We start from the raw sequence: 19572 nt of genomic DNA, 5'->3' as shown, positions 1-19572 counted from the left end.
GCCCGTGTCAGCACGCTGCAGAGTGAACAAGCCTGAAGCCTGACAGTCGTAGGGAATGCGAGTGTGGCTGTCTGAGGAACATAAATTGACATGAAGTTTGTACGCAGCTCTGGTGACACAGTACATTATATTTGAAGCTCTCGTAGCTATGAACTCTAGAAGGAATACTTGACAATATCCTCAATGTTCTACTGAAGCCTCCAAGCTCAGGCTGACAGATTTCGACAGTCTGGGTAAGCCCCGACCTGTTAACTGGCATAGCCTAGTGGTGAGTTTCGCGGCTGTCATTACCGAGGTACGGGAACAAACCTCTTGTGATGGAATGTGACAGGGAAACATGGTTAACTTTTATTCCCACTGTTTAACCGTCTTATAGAATGTAACAGGGAAACATGATAAGCTTTTGTTGCCACTGTGTATCAGTCGTATAGAATAGGATAGCAGCACACTACTGATATCTATAATTTTGCTAAATGAAAGAAAATGTCGAATCTCTGTGAAACAGCAGTTTCCAACCAGACTGAGAGAATTATCTCTTAATTAACTGCTTCTTGGATCACTCTTGGGACGCTATATTCTCCAACTGTAATGAGACGGTAACCCTCAGGGAAAGTATTTCTGTTCTTCCCTTCCCTGCCTCTCGTCCCCCATAAGCTGTATGACCCCTTCGAATTTATCGCTTACCCTAATAATAACATGGTGAGTGTAGTCTAGAGTCAGTGTGAGGGAGATGTGCAAGAATGGAACTTTTGTGGTGTGTCGCCACCGAGGCTTGTCTCTGTTATGATAAACCAGTGGAAGGCCTCGGTCAGATGACCAAAAGCTCCAGCTTATGGTCATCATAAGACCAGCATCACGAAAGACTTGTTCTTTTTCCTGGCAAACCTTACCTTACCTAACCTAACCTACCTTAGAAAACAATCCAACTTGTGTTCTTGAATATTCTGAATATGAAGTCTTAGGTGTGGTTGTTTGTTTATAGTTTTTGACCCACTGGGATCAACAGCCTGACATGAATTATCAGATGGTAATCAGCCAACGGCAAAGATGACACACTAACTTAGCTGACAATCGTGTGTCATGCATGATGACGAGAGAGAGATGGAGGCCATGATTTGACAGATGACACCTGTCATTTTACATGTCCGAGAAGATGCGTGATGATGGAAGTCCAGAGCGACGGGTCAGTAAGGATACCAGTCCTAGTTTGTGGTCTTCAACTGAGAGCCGACGCCATGAATTTGAGGCGTCCTCTTTGTCTCGCACTTACCGATACTCTCCAAGAGTTTTGTGAAACGTGTTTACTAAAAGTATCGCGTTAGGTTCGGTATTGTTAGCGAGGTGTGGCAGGAGCTAAACATGGGCCAGGGGCCACACGGGCCAGCCAGGCTGCCACGCTAAAATTATACATGAGCAGGGCCCGGCAGCAGTGCTTGGTGCACCACGAGCACCAGCCAGTGTGCACCGCCCAGCCCAACCACATCACCAGGCCGACGTACGCCCCACCAGGGATCACCGTCCCTATATCCTGACGTCACTCATCTGGCCCCTATGGCCGCCCATATGCCACCCGACGCCCGGGACCAGACGGGGACCTGGTGGTAGTCGTTGCCGCCCAACGCGCAACATCGTCATCCGCTATTATCACATCCACACCTTGCTGAAGATTAATAACTGGGTAAACATCACGGGCAGGTGCGGAAGACTTGCCTCGGACTGCCAAAGTGTGGGTCACACCCCTCCCCCCCTTCCCCTAGGCCACCTCACTCTGGGGGGGAGAGACTGCCCGCCGTGCCCAGCTCGACCTCACGGCAGTCACCGACGGCGCTCTTCATCCTAGTCACCCGACCATCGAACTCTAAGAGATCTAATTGTGTTGGCCAGAACCAGGAAACTTATTATTTGCGTATTTCAGTGATTTTGATGGTGTTACCTGTGATATCAGGCAGTGGTTGAGGGCTAGGGGCGGGGGGACGATACTAGTGTAGGATGCCGGGTGTTAAGGGCAGGTGTATGTTTGTGCAAGAGGTGTTCAACTGTAGGGGATACGAGCAGTTTACCACAGCGTGCGGGTAGCACAGTGACCAGTGTGTGTTGAAAATAACACCTGCCACACAGGGAGCTTCATTAGGCCCCACAGTGCGTGGCGTGACGCTGCTGGGGAGGTGGTCTTCCGCCGTCTGCGTCTCCTGCAGGAGCCATGACAGTCTCCTACCAGTATGACGTGGCCTCCTCCACTTCGGGCGGCTTTACCCGCCTCCTCTTCAAGTGGAAGGGTTCCTTGTATAAACTCATATACCGAGAGCTCTTCCTCTTCTGCCTGGGATACGCTTGCATGAGCTGCATCTACAGATTCGTCTTCACAGAGCCGCAGAAGAGGTAAAGTCCCAGAGGTGCTGTATATGAACTGACACTGTGTTGTGTTACATCCTTTATAACTTGTGATACTGCCCTTCTTCGAAGATCAAATGAATGGTGATACCCCTCTTCTAAAACCAAATAAATGACAATACCCTTAATCTAAGTTCATGTAACCGCACAAACCACAAGCACGCATGGAATCCCTCACTTGGGCAGGGGCCTATCTACTCCTTGTCCCTGTGTGGCGCAGTTTAGAGATGACGGTAAACAGTTGTCCCGCTGCCTCTCATCCTCTGTATCTACCCTACACAGCTGTAATCTCAACCTCCACGCTAAGAACAAGGAACCGCCAGCATTCATACACAACATGAACATCATCCTTCACATTAAGAACAAGGAGCCACTAGCATTCATACACAACATGAACATCATCCTTCACATTAAGAACAAGGAGCCACTAGCATTCATACACAACATGAACATCATCCTTCACATTAAGAACAAGGAGCCACTAGCATTCATACACAACATGAACATCATCCCTCACATTAAGAACAAGAAGCCACTAGCATTCATACACAACATGAACATCATCCTTCACATTAAGAACAAGGAGCCACTAGCATTCATACACAACATGAACATTCTCCTTCACATTAAGAACAAGAAGCCACTAGCATTCATACACAACATGAACATCATCCTTCACATTAAGAACAAGAAGCCACTAGCATTCATACACAACATGAACATCATCCTTCACATTAAGAACAAGGAGCCACCAGCATTCATACACAACATGAACATCATCCTTCACATTAAGAACAAGGAGCCACTAGCATTCATACACAACATGAACATCATCCTTCACATTAAGAACAAGAAGCCACTAGCATTCATACACAACATGAACATCATCCTTCACATTAAGAACAAGGAGCCACTAGCATTCATACACAGCATGAACATCCTCCTTCACATTAAGAACAATAAGCCACTAGCATTCATACACAACATGAACATCCTCCTTCACATTAAGAACAATAAGCCACTAGCATTCATACACAACATGAACATCCTCCTTCACATTAAGAACAAGAGACCAACAACACTCACACATAATTTAGCCTGATTTAGAGGATAAGCTGCAGCTACTCAGTAGGCTTAACCTACTGACAACACTTCCTTACCAGTCTTCCGCAACAAGGGTTTTGACTGAGTTTCGTGGATTCTATGGTTCCTTGAATACTTACTGTCTTTCTGTGAATTTGTTCATGAGATACTGGAAGAGAGTGACAAGACGATTTTATCTTTTTTTATGAAAGGACGAATGAAAACGTAATAAGAAATCTTTTAGATTTTATTTTGCAATATTTTAATGTGAATGATGAAATATCCAAGATTCTGAGCTGCCTAGAGAGCACTAGCAACTTGGTCAAGATCTGTGTTGCTTGCACGCAGTCACAGTGAGACGCAGGAGTGACTCTGGTAAACACATCGCTGGTGACCAGCATCACTACTGTCTCTGGTGTGTCAGGTTAAGAGGTCTGTGTTTGTAGATTTGCTGTGTCATGTTATCACATGCATTTATAATGTGTTTTGTCTTTCATTCCTCGCAATTTAACAGCTGTTATGAGTTTTTTAAGATAATTTTTGTTAGTTAAGCTATAAGAGCCTCGTTAAAATGTTAATTATGATGCCAATTATCGTAATATTTTCTTTGCTCAATTATGAATTTATTATAAAATTATAATGACTATTTTGATAAAGGCGTTTTGTAATGCTATGGTTCCATGCTGTTGAGAGGGTTAATAATGTTTTTTTTAATAAGGCTCCAGTAATTTAATTTTAACGACAAGCTTCCAAGGCTTAAAAAGTTTGAAAGGACGCGATGCGCAACGCATTATTATTCCCCCTTTACTAGCCATGTCTTCAAATTCTAGTTTAGCGTGTATGTGTTTAACGTGTACACATTATATACGCACGTGGAAACCCACTCTAAATGTACATATCACCATTATAACAAACAATGGGGGAGACATCCATGTGTACATCCAGGGTAGTTGGTGGGAAGGTGAGAGGAAGGGGTATGAGGAGATACTGGGAGGAAGGTAAGAGGGAGAGATATAAGGGAGAGATAGAGACGAAGGTATGACGAGGAAGCATGAGGAGGTGCAGGGAGGAAGGTAAGGAGAGGCATGAGGGAAAGGTATGTGAGAAAGGAACACGAGAAAGAGGTATGCGAAGAGGGAGCAGGAATGTTTTTGTCATGATCTCTCACTCTCATGACTCTTCATTCATGACAAGAGTTTGACAGGTAGAAACTGGACCGAGGTATTGGGCTCACTCTTACTATAGACGCCACAACAAACACGGCAACACAACGTTTAATGCATCTCCAGCAAAGACATTGTCTTGAATGTCTTCAACGAGACATCGTCTTCGTCGACCTCAACAAAGGCTGAGTCGCCCTAAACAATGGTAAATTATTTACTTAATAAAGGAGTAGCGTTAACAACTAGTACACAGACGATAAAGTGATGAATTGATTTACATAACCAAAAAGTTGATAAATGAGACACTTGTGCAGATATTTGCGAATCTTTATTCTGGGAACTTTTCTCCACACAGTGGTTTCTTCAGTCAAATGCAGAAAAAGGTGGAAGATGAAGAGGAGTTTGAGGTAATGATGGACTGATTCCTTCAAACTCCTCCTCATTTTCCACCTTTTTCTGCATTTGACTAAAGACGCCACTGTGTGGCGAAACGTTTCCATAAAGGTACTCAAATGTTGCACAAGTGTCTCATTTATCGATAAAGTGAAGTCTTGACTGGTACATCCTGTCGCCCACATACAAAATACATAGCACGGTGGGAATAAATATGCAACTTACACAAGGCATCTAAAGCTGGTGGTCAGGTGTTAACCTCTGAGTATCTGTTGAGTACTGTAAGAGGCCTATTGGCCCACGCTAGGTCAACTCTGTTCCACGGTGAGGATTGCCATGGATGTCAACAGTGTCAGCATATCAGTTTTGTTTATGGCATTAGTTTGAGTGTGATTAAGTCCAATCACATACGTTTAATCTTACTGTTTTCTTGAAATGGCAGCCTGGCTGTGTCCCACTCCATGATGTGTTAGTGGGTGTTGAGGTGTCGTACACATGCGTTGTCGCTGTTGGTCACTCTATAAGGATTCCTGTTCTTGCAGACATATGGAAAGCCTCAGTCTTAAGTAAGTCGCCACTACATGTCCTCATTATCTGCAATAACAGTATCCCAGATAACCTCAACAGTGTCTCAGACGTCCATGGAATTATACAAGTGATATTTAATCTTTGGTAAAAACATTTTTTTTTTTTTTTTGGGTAATGATATACAATTATTGGCAGTGACACTTGTTCTTGGCTAATATAACTTCCCATGACCAGTACCCTCCTCCCCCATAACACACAGTTCTAAAGCGTTTATCTTTGTTCGTGTGATGTGAACAGACCTCTGGAACTTCCATGTATTCCTTCGTTCGTCCTCCATCGTGGCTGGGAACCGCACGGTACTATTTTTTAAATATCAGTGTGATTTGGTGTTGGAGAAACTCTTACTGTAGTTGATGAGAATGTAGTTTTTGTCTCGTGCAGTGCTGGTGTCTGTTTCCCGCTTGACATGAGGTGCTGGTGTCTGTTTCCCGCTTGACATGAGGTGCTGGTGTCTGCTTCCCGCTTGACATGAGGTGCTGGTGTCTGTTTCCCGCTTGACATGAGGTGCTGGTGTCTGCTTCCCGCTTGACATGAGGTGCTGGTGTCTGTTTCCCGCTTGACATGAGGTGCTGGTGTCTGTTTCCCGCTTGACATGAGGTGCTGGTGTCTGTTTCCCGCTTGACATGAGGTGCTGGTGTCTGTTTCCCGCTTGACATGAGGTGCTGGTGTCTGCTTCCCGCTTGACATGAGGTGCTGGTATCTGCTTCCCTCTTGACATGAGGTGCTGGTATCTGCTTCCCTCTTGACATAAGGTGCTGGTGTCCACATACCACTTAACATGAGGTGCTGGTGTCCACATACCGCTTGACATGAGGTGCTGTGTCCACATACCACTTAACATGAGGTGCTGGTGTCCACATACCGCTTGACATGAGGTGCTGGTGCCCACATACCGCTTGACATGAGGTGCTGGTGTCCACATACCGCTTGACATGAGGCGCTGGTGTCCACACACCGCTTGACATGAGGTGCTGGTGTCCACATACCACTTAACATGAGGTGCTGGTGTTCACATACCACTTTACATGAGGTGCTGGTGTCCACATACCGCTTGACATGAGGTGCTGGTGTCCACATACCGCTTGACATGAGGTGCTGGTGTCCACATACCACTTAACATGAGGTGCTGGTGTCCACATACCGCTTGACATGAGGTGCTGGTGTCCACATACCGCTTGACATGAGGCGCTGGTGTCCACATACCGCTTGACATGAGGTGCTGGTGTCCGCTTCCCGCTTGACATGAGGTGCTGGTGTCCTCATACCACTTGACATAAGGTGCTGGTGTCCGCTTCCCGCTTGACATGAGGTGCTGGTGTCTGCTTCCCGCTTGACATGAGGTGCTGGTGTCCACATACCGCTTGACATGAGGTGCTGGTGTCCACACACCACTTGACATGAGGTGCTGGTGTCCGCTTCCCGCTTGACATGAGGTGCTGGTATCTGCTTCCCGCTTGACATGAGGTGCTGGTGTCCACACACCACTTAACATGAGGTGCTGGTGTCCACATACCGCTTGACATGAGGTGCTGGTGCCTACATACCGCTTGACATGAGGTGCTGGTGTCCACATACCGCTTGACATGAGGCGTTGGTGTCCACATACCGCTTGACATGAGGTGCTGGTGTCCACATACCGCTTGACATGAGGTGCTGGTGTCCACATACCGCTTGACATGAGGTGCTGGTGTCCACATACCACTTAACATGAGGTGCTGGCGTCCACATACCACTTGACATGAGGTGCTGGTGTCCACATAACACTAGACATGAGGTGCTGGTGTTCACATAACGCTTGACATGAGGTGCTGGTGTCCACATACCGCTTGACATGAGGTGCTTGTGTCCACATACCACTTGACATGAGGTGCTGGTGTCCACATAACACTTGACATGAGGTGCTGGTGTTCACATAACGCTTGACATGAGGTGCTGGTGTCCACATACCGCTTGACATGAGGTGCTGGTGTCCACATACCGCTTGACATGAGGCGTTGGTGTCCACATACCGCTTGACATGAGGTGCTGGTGTCCACATACCGCTTGACATGAGGTGCTGGTGTCCACATACCGCTTGACATGAGGTGCTGGTGTCCACATACCACTTAACATGAGGTGCTGGCGTTCACATACCACTTGACATGAGGTGCTGGTGTTCACATACCGCCTGACATGAGGTGCTGGTGTCCACATACCGCTTGACATGAGGTGCTGGTGTCCACATACCGCTTGACATGAGGTGCTGGTGTCCACATACCGCTTGACATGAGGTGCTGGTGTCCACATACCGCTTGACATGAGGTGCTGGTGTCCACATACCACTTAACATGAGGTGCTGGTGTCCACATACCACTTAAAATGAGGTGCTGGTGTCCACATACCGCTTAACATGAGGTGCTGGTGTTCACATACCGCTTAACATGAGGTGCTAGTGTCCACATACCACTTGACATGAGGTGCTGGTGTCCACATAACACTTGACATGAGGTGCTGGTGTCCACATACCGCTTGACATGAGGTGCTGGTGTCCACATACCGCTTGACATGAGGTGCTGGTGTCCACATACCGCTTGACATGAGGTGCTGGTGTCTATTTCCTGCTTGACATGAGGTGCTGGTGCCAGCCTCCACTTGACATGAGGTGCTGGTGTCTTGTTTCCCGCTTGACATGAGGTGCTGGTGTCTGTTTCCTGCTTGACATGAGGTGCTGGTGTCCGTTTCCCGCATGACATGAGGTGCTGGTGTCCACATACCACTTGACATAAGGTGCTGGTGTCCGCTTCCCGCTTGACATGAGGTGCTGGTGTCTGCTTCCCGCTTGACATGAGGTGCTGGTGTCCACATACCACTTGACATGAGGTGCTTGTGTCCGCTTCCCGCTTGACATGAGGTGCTGGTATCTGCTTCCCGCTTGACATGAGGTGCTGGTGTCCACATACCGCTTGACATGAGGCGTTGGTGTCCACATACCGCTTGACATGAGGTGCTGGTGTCCACATACCACTTAACATGAGGTGCTGGTGTCCACATACCACTTAACATGAGGTGCTGGTGTCCACATACCACTTAACATGAGGTGCTGGTGTCCACATACCGCTTGACATGAGGTGCTGGTGTCCACATACCACTTAACATGAGGTGCTGGTGTCCACATACCACTTAACATGAGGTGCTGGTGTCCACATACCACTTAACATGAGGTGCTGGTGTCCACATACCGCTTGACATGAGGTGCTGGTGTCCACATACCACTTAACATGAGGTGCTGGTGTCCACATACCACTTAACATGAGGTGCTGGTGTCCACATACCACTTAACATGAGGTGCTGGTGTCCACATACCACCTAACATGAGGTGCTGGTGTCCACATACCACCTAACATGAGGTGCTGGTGTCCACATACCACCTAACATGAGGTGCTGGTGTCCACATACCACCTAACATGAGGTGCTGGTGTCCATATACCACTTAACATGAGGTGCTGGTGTCCACATACCACCTAACATGAGGTGCTGGTGTCCACATACCACTTAACATGAGGTGCTGGTGTCCACATGCCACCTAACATGAGGTGCTGGTGTCCACATACCACCTAACATGAGGTGCTGGTGTCCACATACCACCTAACATGAGGTGCTGGTGTCCACATATCACCTAACATGAGGTGCTGGTGTCCACATACCACCTAACATGAGGTGCTGGTGTCCACATACCACCTAACATGAGGTGCTGGTGTCCACATACCACCTAACATGAGGTGCTGGTGTCCACATACCACCTAACATGAGGTGCTGGTGTCCACATACCACCTAACATGAGGTGCTGGTGTCCACATACCACTTAACATGAGGTGCTGGTGTCCACATACCATTTAACATGAGGTGCTGGTGTCCACATACCACCTAACATGAGGTGCTGGTGTCCACATACCACTTAACATGAGGTGCTGGTGTCCACATATCACCTAACATGAGGTGCTGGTGTCCACATACCGCCTAACATGAGGTGCTGGTGTCCACATACCACCTAACATGAGGTGCTGGTGTCCACATACCACCTAACATGAGGTGCTGGTGTCCACATACCACCTAACATGAGGTGCTGGTGTCCACATACCACCTAACATGAGGTGCTGGTGTCCACATACCACCTAACATGAGGTGCTGGTGTCCACATACCACCTAACATGAGGTGCTGGTGTCCACATACCACCTAACATGAGGTGCTGGTGTCCACATACCACCTAACATGAGGTGCTGGTGTCCACACACCACCTAACATGAGGTGCTGGTGTCCACATACCACCTAACATGAGGTGCTGGTGTCCACACACCACCTAACATGAGGTGCTGGTTTCCACATACCACCTAACATGAGGTGCTGGTGTCCACATACCACCTAACATGAGGTGCTGGTGTCCACACACCACCTAACATGAGGTGCTGGTGTCCACACACCACCTAACATGAGGTGCTGGTGTCCACATACCACCTAACATGAGGTGCTGGTGTCCACATACCACCTAACATGTCTCTCAAGGAGATCATCACCGTAATAAACAATGTTTATTTTTTCATAGGATTTTCACGATTTAAATAAAATTTCGTAAGAGTATTTTGATTTACAATAATTTTTATTATTTTTTAATTTTTTTAATTTTTTTTTATGATTTATATTCACTTTCGGTTTACATGGATTTTTTCCACACTTTTTTTACCATTAACTTGGATTTTTGCGGGGTTTTTTTATGCTCGCTAATATTTTTTATATTATTATTAAAATTAACATTAATTTTTCGCATTGTTTCCATGACTTGCACTAATTTTTTTTTGCATTATTTATACACATTTTCGATTTTTTAAATAATTTTTAAGATATTTTAACCACAAGTCTCACAACGCTAGAGTGAACGAAAAAAAAATATTTTATTGATTTTTGAATATATATGTATATATATATATATATATATATATATATATATATATATATATATATATATTTATATATATATATATATATATATATATATATATATATATATATATATATATATATATATATATATATATATATATATATATATATATATATATATATATATATAGTACTGCAGTTTAGATACATCCTCTCTCACTGCATCTCATAGCTATACTCTATCTCTTTCTCCTCTCTCTTTCTCCTTCATCTTCTCCCTCTCCTCCTCCTCCATCTTACCTTCCTGATGGTCCAGGCTTCATTTTTTTGCTGTCTCGTTCACGGTTTATCCGCATCATCCATCACAAGCTTCATGAGCGGGTCTCTCCTCACCTCCTGAAGACGCTGCTTCTTATGGCTCCTCTTTACACCCATTTATGAGACAATATAAATATTATTTAAGAGGCGACCACTTGTGCAGAGACTTCACGTGCGCTGGGAATCCACTTGTGCTAGGAACGCTGGGAATCAAGTGCTGGGAATTCCCAGCTGCTGAGCACTGCTGCTCTTGTTCCTGTGTCTTTCAGAATTGAGTACCCTTATGAGGAGACAATAATGTGTAATGGTTCTTATTAACTGAGAATCTTGAAGAACAGGAGGAGAATGAGGTAATCAGTCCCTCAACCTTGAGTCGATGTGGTCAGACACTGCAACTTCTTGGGATCTTAATACTTGGGAATTCTTCGCTTGCCTAATTCTTGGGCACGACCTACTTCAACATTGAACAAATGTGACACCACCTATGACTGCTGCACCTCTCCTACCAACGGTTTATAAGCTCCTTCTCCGCACGTATGCCGTATTCTATTCAAGATTGATGGACTGACCACATCGACTCAAGGTTGAGGGACTGATTACCTCATTCTCCTCCTGTTCTTCAAGATTCTCCTTTGTATGGACTGATGAAGCCACTGTGTGGCGAAACGTTTCCTCAATAAAGATACCCAAGAGTTGCACATGTGTCTAATTTATCAACATGTCGGTTCTCTGAACCATTTATCTAGTTACTAGTGTACCATCCTGGTCGCTGCTTAGTCACTGGTGTACCATCCTGGTCGCTGCCTAGTCGCTAGTGTACCCCTGGTCGCTGCCTAGTCACTAGTGTACCATCCTGGTCGCTGCCTAGTCACTAGTGTACCATCCTGGTCGCTGCCTAGTCACTAGTGTACCATCCTGGTCGCTGCCTAGTCACTAGTGTACCATCCTGGTCGCTGCCTAGTCGCTAGTGTACCATCCTGGTCGCTGCCTAGTCACTAGTGTACCATCCTGGTCGCTGCCTAGTCACTAGTGTACCATCCTGGTCGCTGCCTAGTCGCTAGTGTACCCCTGGTCGCTGCCTAGTCACTAGTGTACCATCCTGGTCGCTGCCTAGTCACTAGTGTACCATCCTGGTCGCTACCTAGTCACTAGTGAACGACCAAGACGATCTCGTGTGGACACTAAACAGACGAAGCAAGTGTCGTTTCTGGTGATTCGTTTCACACTTGTGAGATATATTTACTTGCCCCGTGGAGAAAATGTGAGAGAGGAAGAGAGAGAAAGTAAAGGATGTAACAGTGTACCAGCGAGGCGTTACATGGGAGATATCGCATTTCTTGGGGAGAATTCGTGAAACATGTAAATATTCTTGGCCAATTAGTGCGGCCTTGGGTTAACTGGTGATTAATAGGCAGACTGAACGAGCTGTATACTTGATGAAGGGGGGGCGGGGGGGGGGGGTGTGGTGGGGATGGTGGTGTGGTGGGTTGGTGGTGGTGGGGTGTGGTGGGATGGTGATGGTAGTGTGCTGGGGTGGTGGTGATGATGGTGGTGTGGTAGGAGCGGTGGTACTGTGTGGGGGTGGTGGTGTGGTGGGGGGTGGTGGTGTGGTGGGGGTGGTGGTAGTGTGGTAGAGGTGCATGATACATCTGCATGGTTCGCACGCCTGCATGGTTCATACACCTGCATGGTTCACACACCTGCATAGTTCACACACCTGCATGGTTCACACACCTCCTGCATGATTCACACGTGCATGATTCACACACCTGCATGATTCATACACATCTGCATGACTCACACACACCCGCATGATTCACACGTGCATGATTCACACACCTGCATGATTCACACACACCTGCATGATTCACACACCTGCATGGTTCACACACACCTGTATGATTCACACACCTGCATGGTTCACACATACACACCTGCATGGTTCACACATATACACACACCTGCATGGTTCACACATACACACCTGCATGGTTCACACATATACACACACCTGCATGGTTCACACATACACACACCTGCATGGTTCACACACACCTGCATGGTTCACACACACACACCTGCATGGTTCACACATACATACCTGCATGGTTCACACACACACCTGCATGGTTCACACACACACACCTGCATGGTTCACACATGCACACACCTGCATAGTTCACACACACACACACACCTGCGTGGTTCACACACACACACCTGCATGGTTCACACATACACACACCTGCATGGTTCACACACACACACACACACCTGCATGATTCACACACACACACACACACCTGCATGGTTCACACACACACACACACACCTGCATGGTTCACACACACACACACATACCTGCATGGTTCACATACACATACACACCTGCATGGTTCAAACACACACACACACACCTCAAAGGCGATGGGACCGGACATCTCCCCATGGGTCCTTAGAGAAAGAGAAGAGATGCTGTGCGTGCCTCTAACCACAATCTTCAACACATCCCTTGAAACTGGGCAACTACCTGAGAAATGGAAGACAGCTAATGTAGTCCCCATATTTAAGAAAGGAAACAGAAACGAGGCACTAAACTACAGACCTGTGTCTCTGACATGTATTGTGTGCAAAGTCATGGAGAAGATTATCAGGAGGAGAGTGGTCGAATACCTGGAAAGGAACAAGATTATAAATGAAAACCAGCATGGGTTCATGGAAGGCAAATCTTGTATCACAAACCTCCTGGAGTTTTATGACAAGGTAACAGAAGTAAGACACGAGAGAGAGGGGTGGGTAGATTGCGTTTTCCTAGACTGCAGGAAGGCCTTTGACACAGTTCCCCACAAGAGATTAGTGCAGAAGCTGGAGGATCAGGCGCATGTAAAAGGGAGGGCACTGCAATGGATCAGGGAATACCTGACAGGGAGGCAGCAACGAGTCATGGTACGTGAAGAGGTATTAGAATGGGCGCCTGTTACGAGCGGGGTCCCACAGGGGTCAGTTCTAGGACCAGTGCTATTTTTGATATATGTGAACGACATGATGGAAGGAATAGACTCTGAAGTGTCCCTGTTCGCAGATGATGTGAAGTTGATGAGAAGAATTAAATCGGACGAGGATGAGGCAGGACTGCAAAGAGACCTGGACAGGCTGGACATGTGGTCCAGTAACTGGCTTCTCGAATTCAATCCAGCCAAATGCAAAGTCATGAAGATTGGGAAGGGGCAAAGAAGACCTCAGACAGAGTATAGGCTAGGTGGACAAAGACTACAGACCTCACTCAGGGAGAAAGACCTTGGGGTGACCATAACACCGAGCACATCACCGGAGGCACACATCAACCAAATAACTGCTGCAGCATACGGGCGCCTGGCAAACCTGAGAATAGCGTTCCGATACCTTAATAAGGAATCGTCCAAGACACTGTACACTGTGTATGTTAAGCCCATACTGGAGTATGCAGCACCAGTCTGGAACCCACACCTGGTCAAGCACGTCAAGAAGTTAGAGAAAGTACAAAGGTTTGCAACAAGGCTAGTCCCAGAGCTCAGGGGAATGTCGTACGAGTAAAGGTTAAGGGAAATCGGACTGACGACACTGGAGGACAGAAGGGTCAGGGGAGACATGATAACGACATACAACATACTGCGGGGAATAGACAAGGTGGACAGAGATAGAATGTTCCAGAGAGGGGACACAGGGACAAGGGGTCACAACTGGAAGCTGAAGACTCAGACGAGTCACAGGGACGTTAGGAAGTATTTCTTCAGTCATAGAGTTGTCAGCAAGTGGAATAGCCTAGCAAGTGAAGTAGTGGAGGCAGGAACCATACATAGTTTTAAGAAGAGGTATGACAAAGCTCAGGAAGCAGAGAGAGAGAGGATCCAGTAGCGATCAGTGAAGAGGCGGGGCCAGGAGCTGAGTCTCGACCCCTGCAACCACAATTAGGTGAGTACAATTAGGTGAGTACACACACGCACACACACACACACACACACTTGCATGGTTCACACACCTGCATGACTTATGCTGCCGTCTGTCCAGATTTTCCCGAGTGGGTTCAGGTTAGTGGGAAGTGGGACTGAAGTCAAAACCATGTTTACTTCTCATATTCCACCACACGGGATGAGTTTCCCTGGTATTATACAAGGATGAGTAAACTGAAGGACCATCTGGTATTGTACAAGGTTGAGTATACAGGAGGACTACCTGGTAGTGTACCAGGTTGACTATACTGGAGACTGGCCAGGTGAATCTCGAGTTTGTAGTTAGAAGGCAGTGATAGTCGTGGTATTTATTTGTTGACAAAATGACATTGTAAATAAGTCATAACCAATAAATAATAAAGAAAATGTAAGGACAGAGAGCATAAATAAACATAACACGACTTTTATTAAATATTCCTAACCTGAATGAGAAATAAACGTGTTAATTACAGGTAATGTAAACAGTGAGAATGAAAGACCTCTCCCCGGAGAAGCTTTCTTACCCAGAGTAACCACACCCAGGCAGCGTTCCTACCCAGAGTAACTACACCCAGGCAGCGTTCCTACCCAGAGTAACTACACCCAGGCAGCGTTCCTACCCAGAGTAACTACACCCAGGCAGCGTTCCTACCCAGAGTAACTACACCCAGGCAGCGTTCCTACCCAGAGTAACTACACCCAGGCAGCTTTATTACCCAGAGTAACTACACTCAGGCAGCGTTCCTACCCAGAGTAACTACACTCAGGCAGCGTTCCTACCCAGAGTAACTACACTCAGGCAGCGTTCCTACCCAGAGTAACTACACTCAGGCAGCGTTCCTACCCAGAGTAACTACACTCAGGCAGCGTTCCTACCCAGAGTAACTACGCTCAGGCAGCGTTCCTACCCAGAGTAACTACACTCAGGCAGCGTTCCTACCCAGAGTAACTACACTCAGGCAGCGTTCCTACCCAGAGTAACTACACTCAGGCAGCGTTCCTACCCAGAGTAACTACACTCAGGCAGCGTTCCTACCCAGAGTAACTACACTCAGGCAGCGTTCCTACCCAGAGTAACTACACCCAGGCAGCGTTCCTACCCAGAGTAACTACACTCAGGAAGCGTTCCTACCCAGAGTAACTACACTCAGGCAGCGTTCCTACCCAGAGTAACTACACTCAGGCAGCGTTCCTACCCAGAGTAACTACGCTCAGGCAGCGTTCCTACCCAGAGTAACTACACTCAGGCAGCGTTCCTACCCAGAGTAACTACACTCAGGCAGCGTTCCTACCCAGAGTAACTACACTCAGGCAGCGTTCCTACCCAGAGTAACTACACTCAGGCAGCGTTCCTACCCAGAGTAACTACACTCAGGCAGCGTTCCTACCCAGAGTAACTACACTCAGGCAGCGTTCCTACCCAGAGTAACTACACTCAGGCAGCGTTCCTACCCAGAGTAACTACACTCAGGCAGCGTTCCTACCCAGAGTGACTACACTCAGGCAGCGTTCCTACCCAGAGTAACTACACTCAGGCAGCGTTCCTACCCAGAGTAACTACACTCAGGCAGCGTTCCTACCCAGAGTAACTACACTCAGGCAGCGTTCCTACCCAGAGTAACTACACTCAGGCAGCGTTCCTACCCAGAGTAACTACACTCAGGCAGCGTTCCTACCCAGAGTAACTACACTCAGGCAGCGTTCCTACCCAGAGTAACTACACTCAGGCAGCGTTCCTACCCAGAGTAACTACACTCAGGCAGCGTTCCTACCCAGAGTGACTACACTCAGGCAGCGTTCCTACCCAGAGTAACTACACTCAGGCAGCGTTCCTACCCAGAGTAACTACACTCAGGCAGCGTTCCTACCCAGAGTAACTACACTCAGGCAGCGTTCCTACCCAGAGTAACTACGCTCAGGCAGCGTTCCTACCCAGAGTAACTACACTCAGGCAGCGTTCCTACCCAGAGTAATTACACTCAGGCAGCGTTCCTACCCAGAGTAACTACACTCAGGCAGCGTTCCTACCCAGAGTAACTACACTCAGGCAGCGTTCCTACATAGAGTAACTACACTCAGGCAGCGTTCCTACCCAGAGTAACTACACCCAGGCAGCGTTCCTACCCAGAGTAACTACACTCAGGAAGAGTTCCTACCCAGAGTAACTACACTCAGTCAGCGTTCCTACCCAGAGTAACTACACTCAGGCAGCGTTCCTACCCAGAGTAACTACGCTCAGGCAGCGTTCCTACCCAGAGTAACTACACTCAGGCAGCGTTCCTACCCAGAGTAACTACGCTCAGGCAGCGTTCCTACCCAGAGTAACTACACTCAGGCAGCGTTCCTACCCAGAGTAACTACACTCAGGCAGCGTTCCTACCCAGAGTAACTACACTCAGGCAGCGTTCCTACCCAGAGTAACTACACTCAGGCAGCGTTCCTACCCAGAGTAACTACACTCAGGCAGCGTTCCTACCCAGAGTAACTACACTCAGGCAGCGTTCCTACCCAGAGTAACTACACTCAGGCAGCGTTCCTACCCAGAGTAACTACACTCAGGCAGCGTTCCTACTCAGAGTAACTACACTCAGGCAGCGTTCCTACCCAGAGTGACTACACTCAGGCAGCGTTCCTACCCAGAGTAACTACACTCAGGCAGCGTTCCTACCCAGAGTAACTACACTCAGGCAGCGTTCCTACCCAGAGTAACTACACTCAGGCAGCGTTCCTACCCAGAGTAACTACACTCAGGCAGCGTTCCTACCCAGAGTAACTACACTCAGGCAGCGTTCCTACCCAGAGTAACTACACTCAGGCAGCGTTCCTACCCAGAGTAACTACACTCAGGCAGCGTTCCTACCCAGAGTAACTACACTCAGGCAGCATTCCTACCCAGAGTAACTACACTCAGGCAGCGTTCCTACCCAGAGTAACTACACCCAGGCAGCGTTCCTACCCAGAGTAACTACACCCAGGCAGCGTTCCTACCCAGAGTAACTACACTCAGGCAGCGTTCCTACCCAGAGTAACTACACTCAGGCAGCGTTCCTACCCAGAGTAACTACACTCAGGCAGCGTTCCTACCCAGAGTAACTACACTCAGGCAGCATTCCTACCCAGAGTAACTACACTCAGGCAGCATTCCTACCCAGAGTAACTACACTCAGGCAGCGTTCCTACCCAGAGTAACTACACCCAGGCAGCGTTCCTACCCAGAGTATCTACAGTGACGCTTGTCTTTATTAAGCATCAAGGAAGGTGAAGAAGTAAGAAGCAACTAGGAAAATGAAGAGATAAGAAGAACAGGTGAGGATATATCTAAAGACAGCAATAAATACATAGTGGAAGATGTATCTGCAGATGGAGAAGTTACTCCTCATGTCATGTAGGGGGGTAATTATTAGGGGAATATGGGGGTAATTATTAGGGGAATATGGGGGTAAGAGGAGGGAGTTAGTAGGCATGGAACAGGCAGGCGAAGTGGTAGGAGAGATGATTAGCGGAGGTTGGTAGAAAAAACCATACCCCCGGCCGGGATTGAACCCGCGGTCATAGAGTCTCAAAACTCCAGTCCGTCGCGTTAGCCACTAGACCAGCTAGCCACAATAAGATTCATCCAACTAGGTATATTTCTACACCATAGGAAGGTTAGCACAGGCACCTCTGTGACCACAAATGCAAGTTTTTACAGACGAATCTCCAGCTAGCGTGGCCGTGACGAACTCTAGCTCAAGTCCCCTCACTGCCGTCAACATGACGGCAGTGTTCAATCCCGGCCGGGGGTATGGTTTGTTTGCAATCGTGTCATTACGATTTCTTGAGTCGTGAGGTTGGTAGGTAGGTAATGTGAGGTCACTGGTGACTACACCTTCACCTCTCATTACTCTACCCGCCACACTACACTACTCACCCTCTCACTACTTTAACTAAACATAAATAAATGGAGAAAATAACTGGGACAGTGAATATTACTATTCTACTCAAACACAGTTTATTATTAAGTCCTTGTACAATAATATATTTGGGAACAGGAGAACATTATTGTGGTTTAGATAAATGGGGTGGTACACATAAGCAGTGAGACAGGGAACACAATCAACTTGACCAAAATGAATATAACTTACAATATAGCACAGAGGACAGTTCACTACAGGAACTAAGCCACAGGTCCCAAGACCTACACAGCACGAGTACTGCTCCAAGCCAGTACTCTGCCCAATGTCTCCAACAGTCTCCTCCAGAGACTTCAGCAGCCTTCTCCCGAGCCCTGCACCCCAGCAGCAGCTCCGCTCGAAGTCTCTGCTCAGGAGCTCTGCACCCCAGCAGCAGCTCCGCACGAATCTCTTGATCATGCTCTTCCTTGGGCTTTTATGGTGGTCCAAGCACCCTCCACAACCACGTGTACGACCTGACGCCTAGGTCTGTCGCCGTCAAGAACGAAAGACCTCAGACGTGGGCGTGGCTACAGACGTTTGCCAAGGCAAGGTGTGACCATATAATTGGTTAAGTTAGGTCTCCCCAGAGACCTCACAAGCCCAGCTGAACTACATCACACTCAAACCACCAGAAGACTTGAGAGTGAAATGAAATAACCGAATCACAGAGGAGTTGAGGGAGGTAGTTGCCAGCAGAAGGTAAGAGAGTGTACAGGGGCTTCACCGCTAGTGCTAAATCACACATATACAACACGGAAAAAACAGTGAAGAGAGTCATGCATTAATGTGATGAGAATGATGGTGTAAGCGAGACAGCT

At 47.5% G+C, this 19572-nt stretch overlaps 1 protein-coding gene across 6 annotated transcripts in view; it reads left to right on the top strand.

Annotated features, from left to right (window-relative positions):
* The first annotated feature begins 1416 nt into the window (after positions 1–1416).
* The window catches only part of LOC128688487 (bestrophin-2-like), a 237144-nt gene continuing 218988 nt past the window's right edge, over positions 1417–19572 (top strand). For 5 of the 6 annotated variants that reach the window (XM_070084535.1, XM_070084532.1, XM_070084534.1 and 2 more), the window contains exon 1: positions 1417–2379. In XM_070084535.1, the coding sequence (XP_069940636.1) occupies positions 2201–2379 (179 nt within the window). In that variant the 5' untranslated portion in view covers positions 1417–2200. The remainder of the gene's footprint in view (positions 2380–19572) is intronic. The other variant, XM_070084536.1, reaches the window with a different exon arrangement.

Source organism: Cherax quadricarinatus, chromosome 13, assembly GCF_038502225.1.
Source record: "Cherax quadricarinatus isolate ZL_2023a chromosome 13, ASM3850222v1, whole genome shotgun sequence".
Classification (NCBI taxonomy): Eukaryota; Metazoa; Arthropoda; class Malacostraca; order Decapoda; family Parastacidae; genus Cherax; species Cherax quadricarinatus.
Note: the sequence above shows the minus strand (reverse complement) of the source record. Positions and strands in the feature narration are given on the sequence as shown.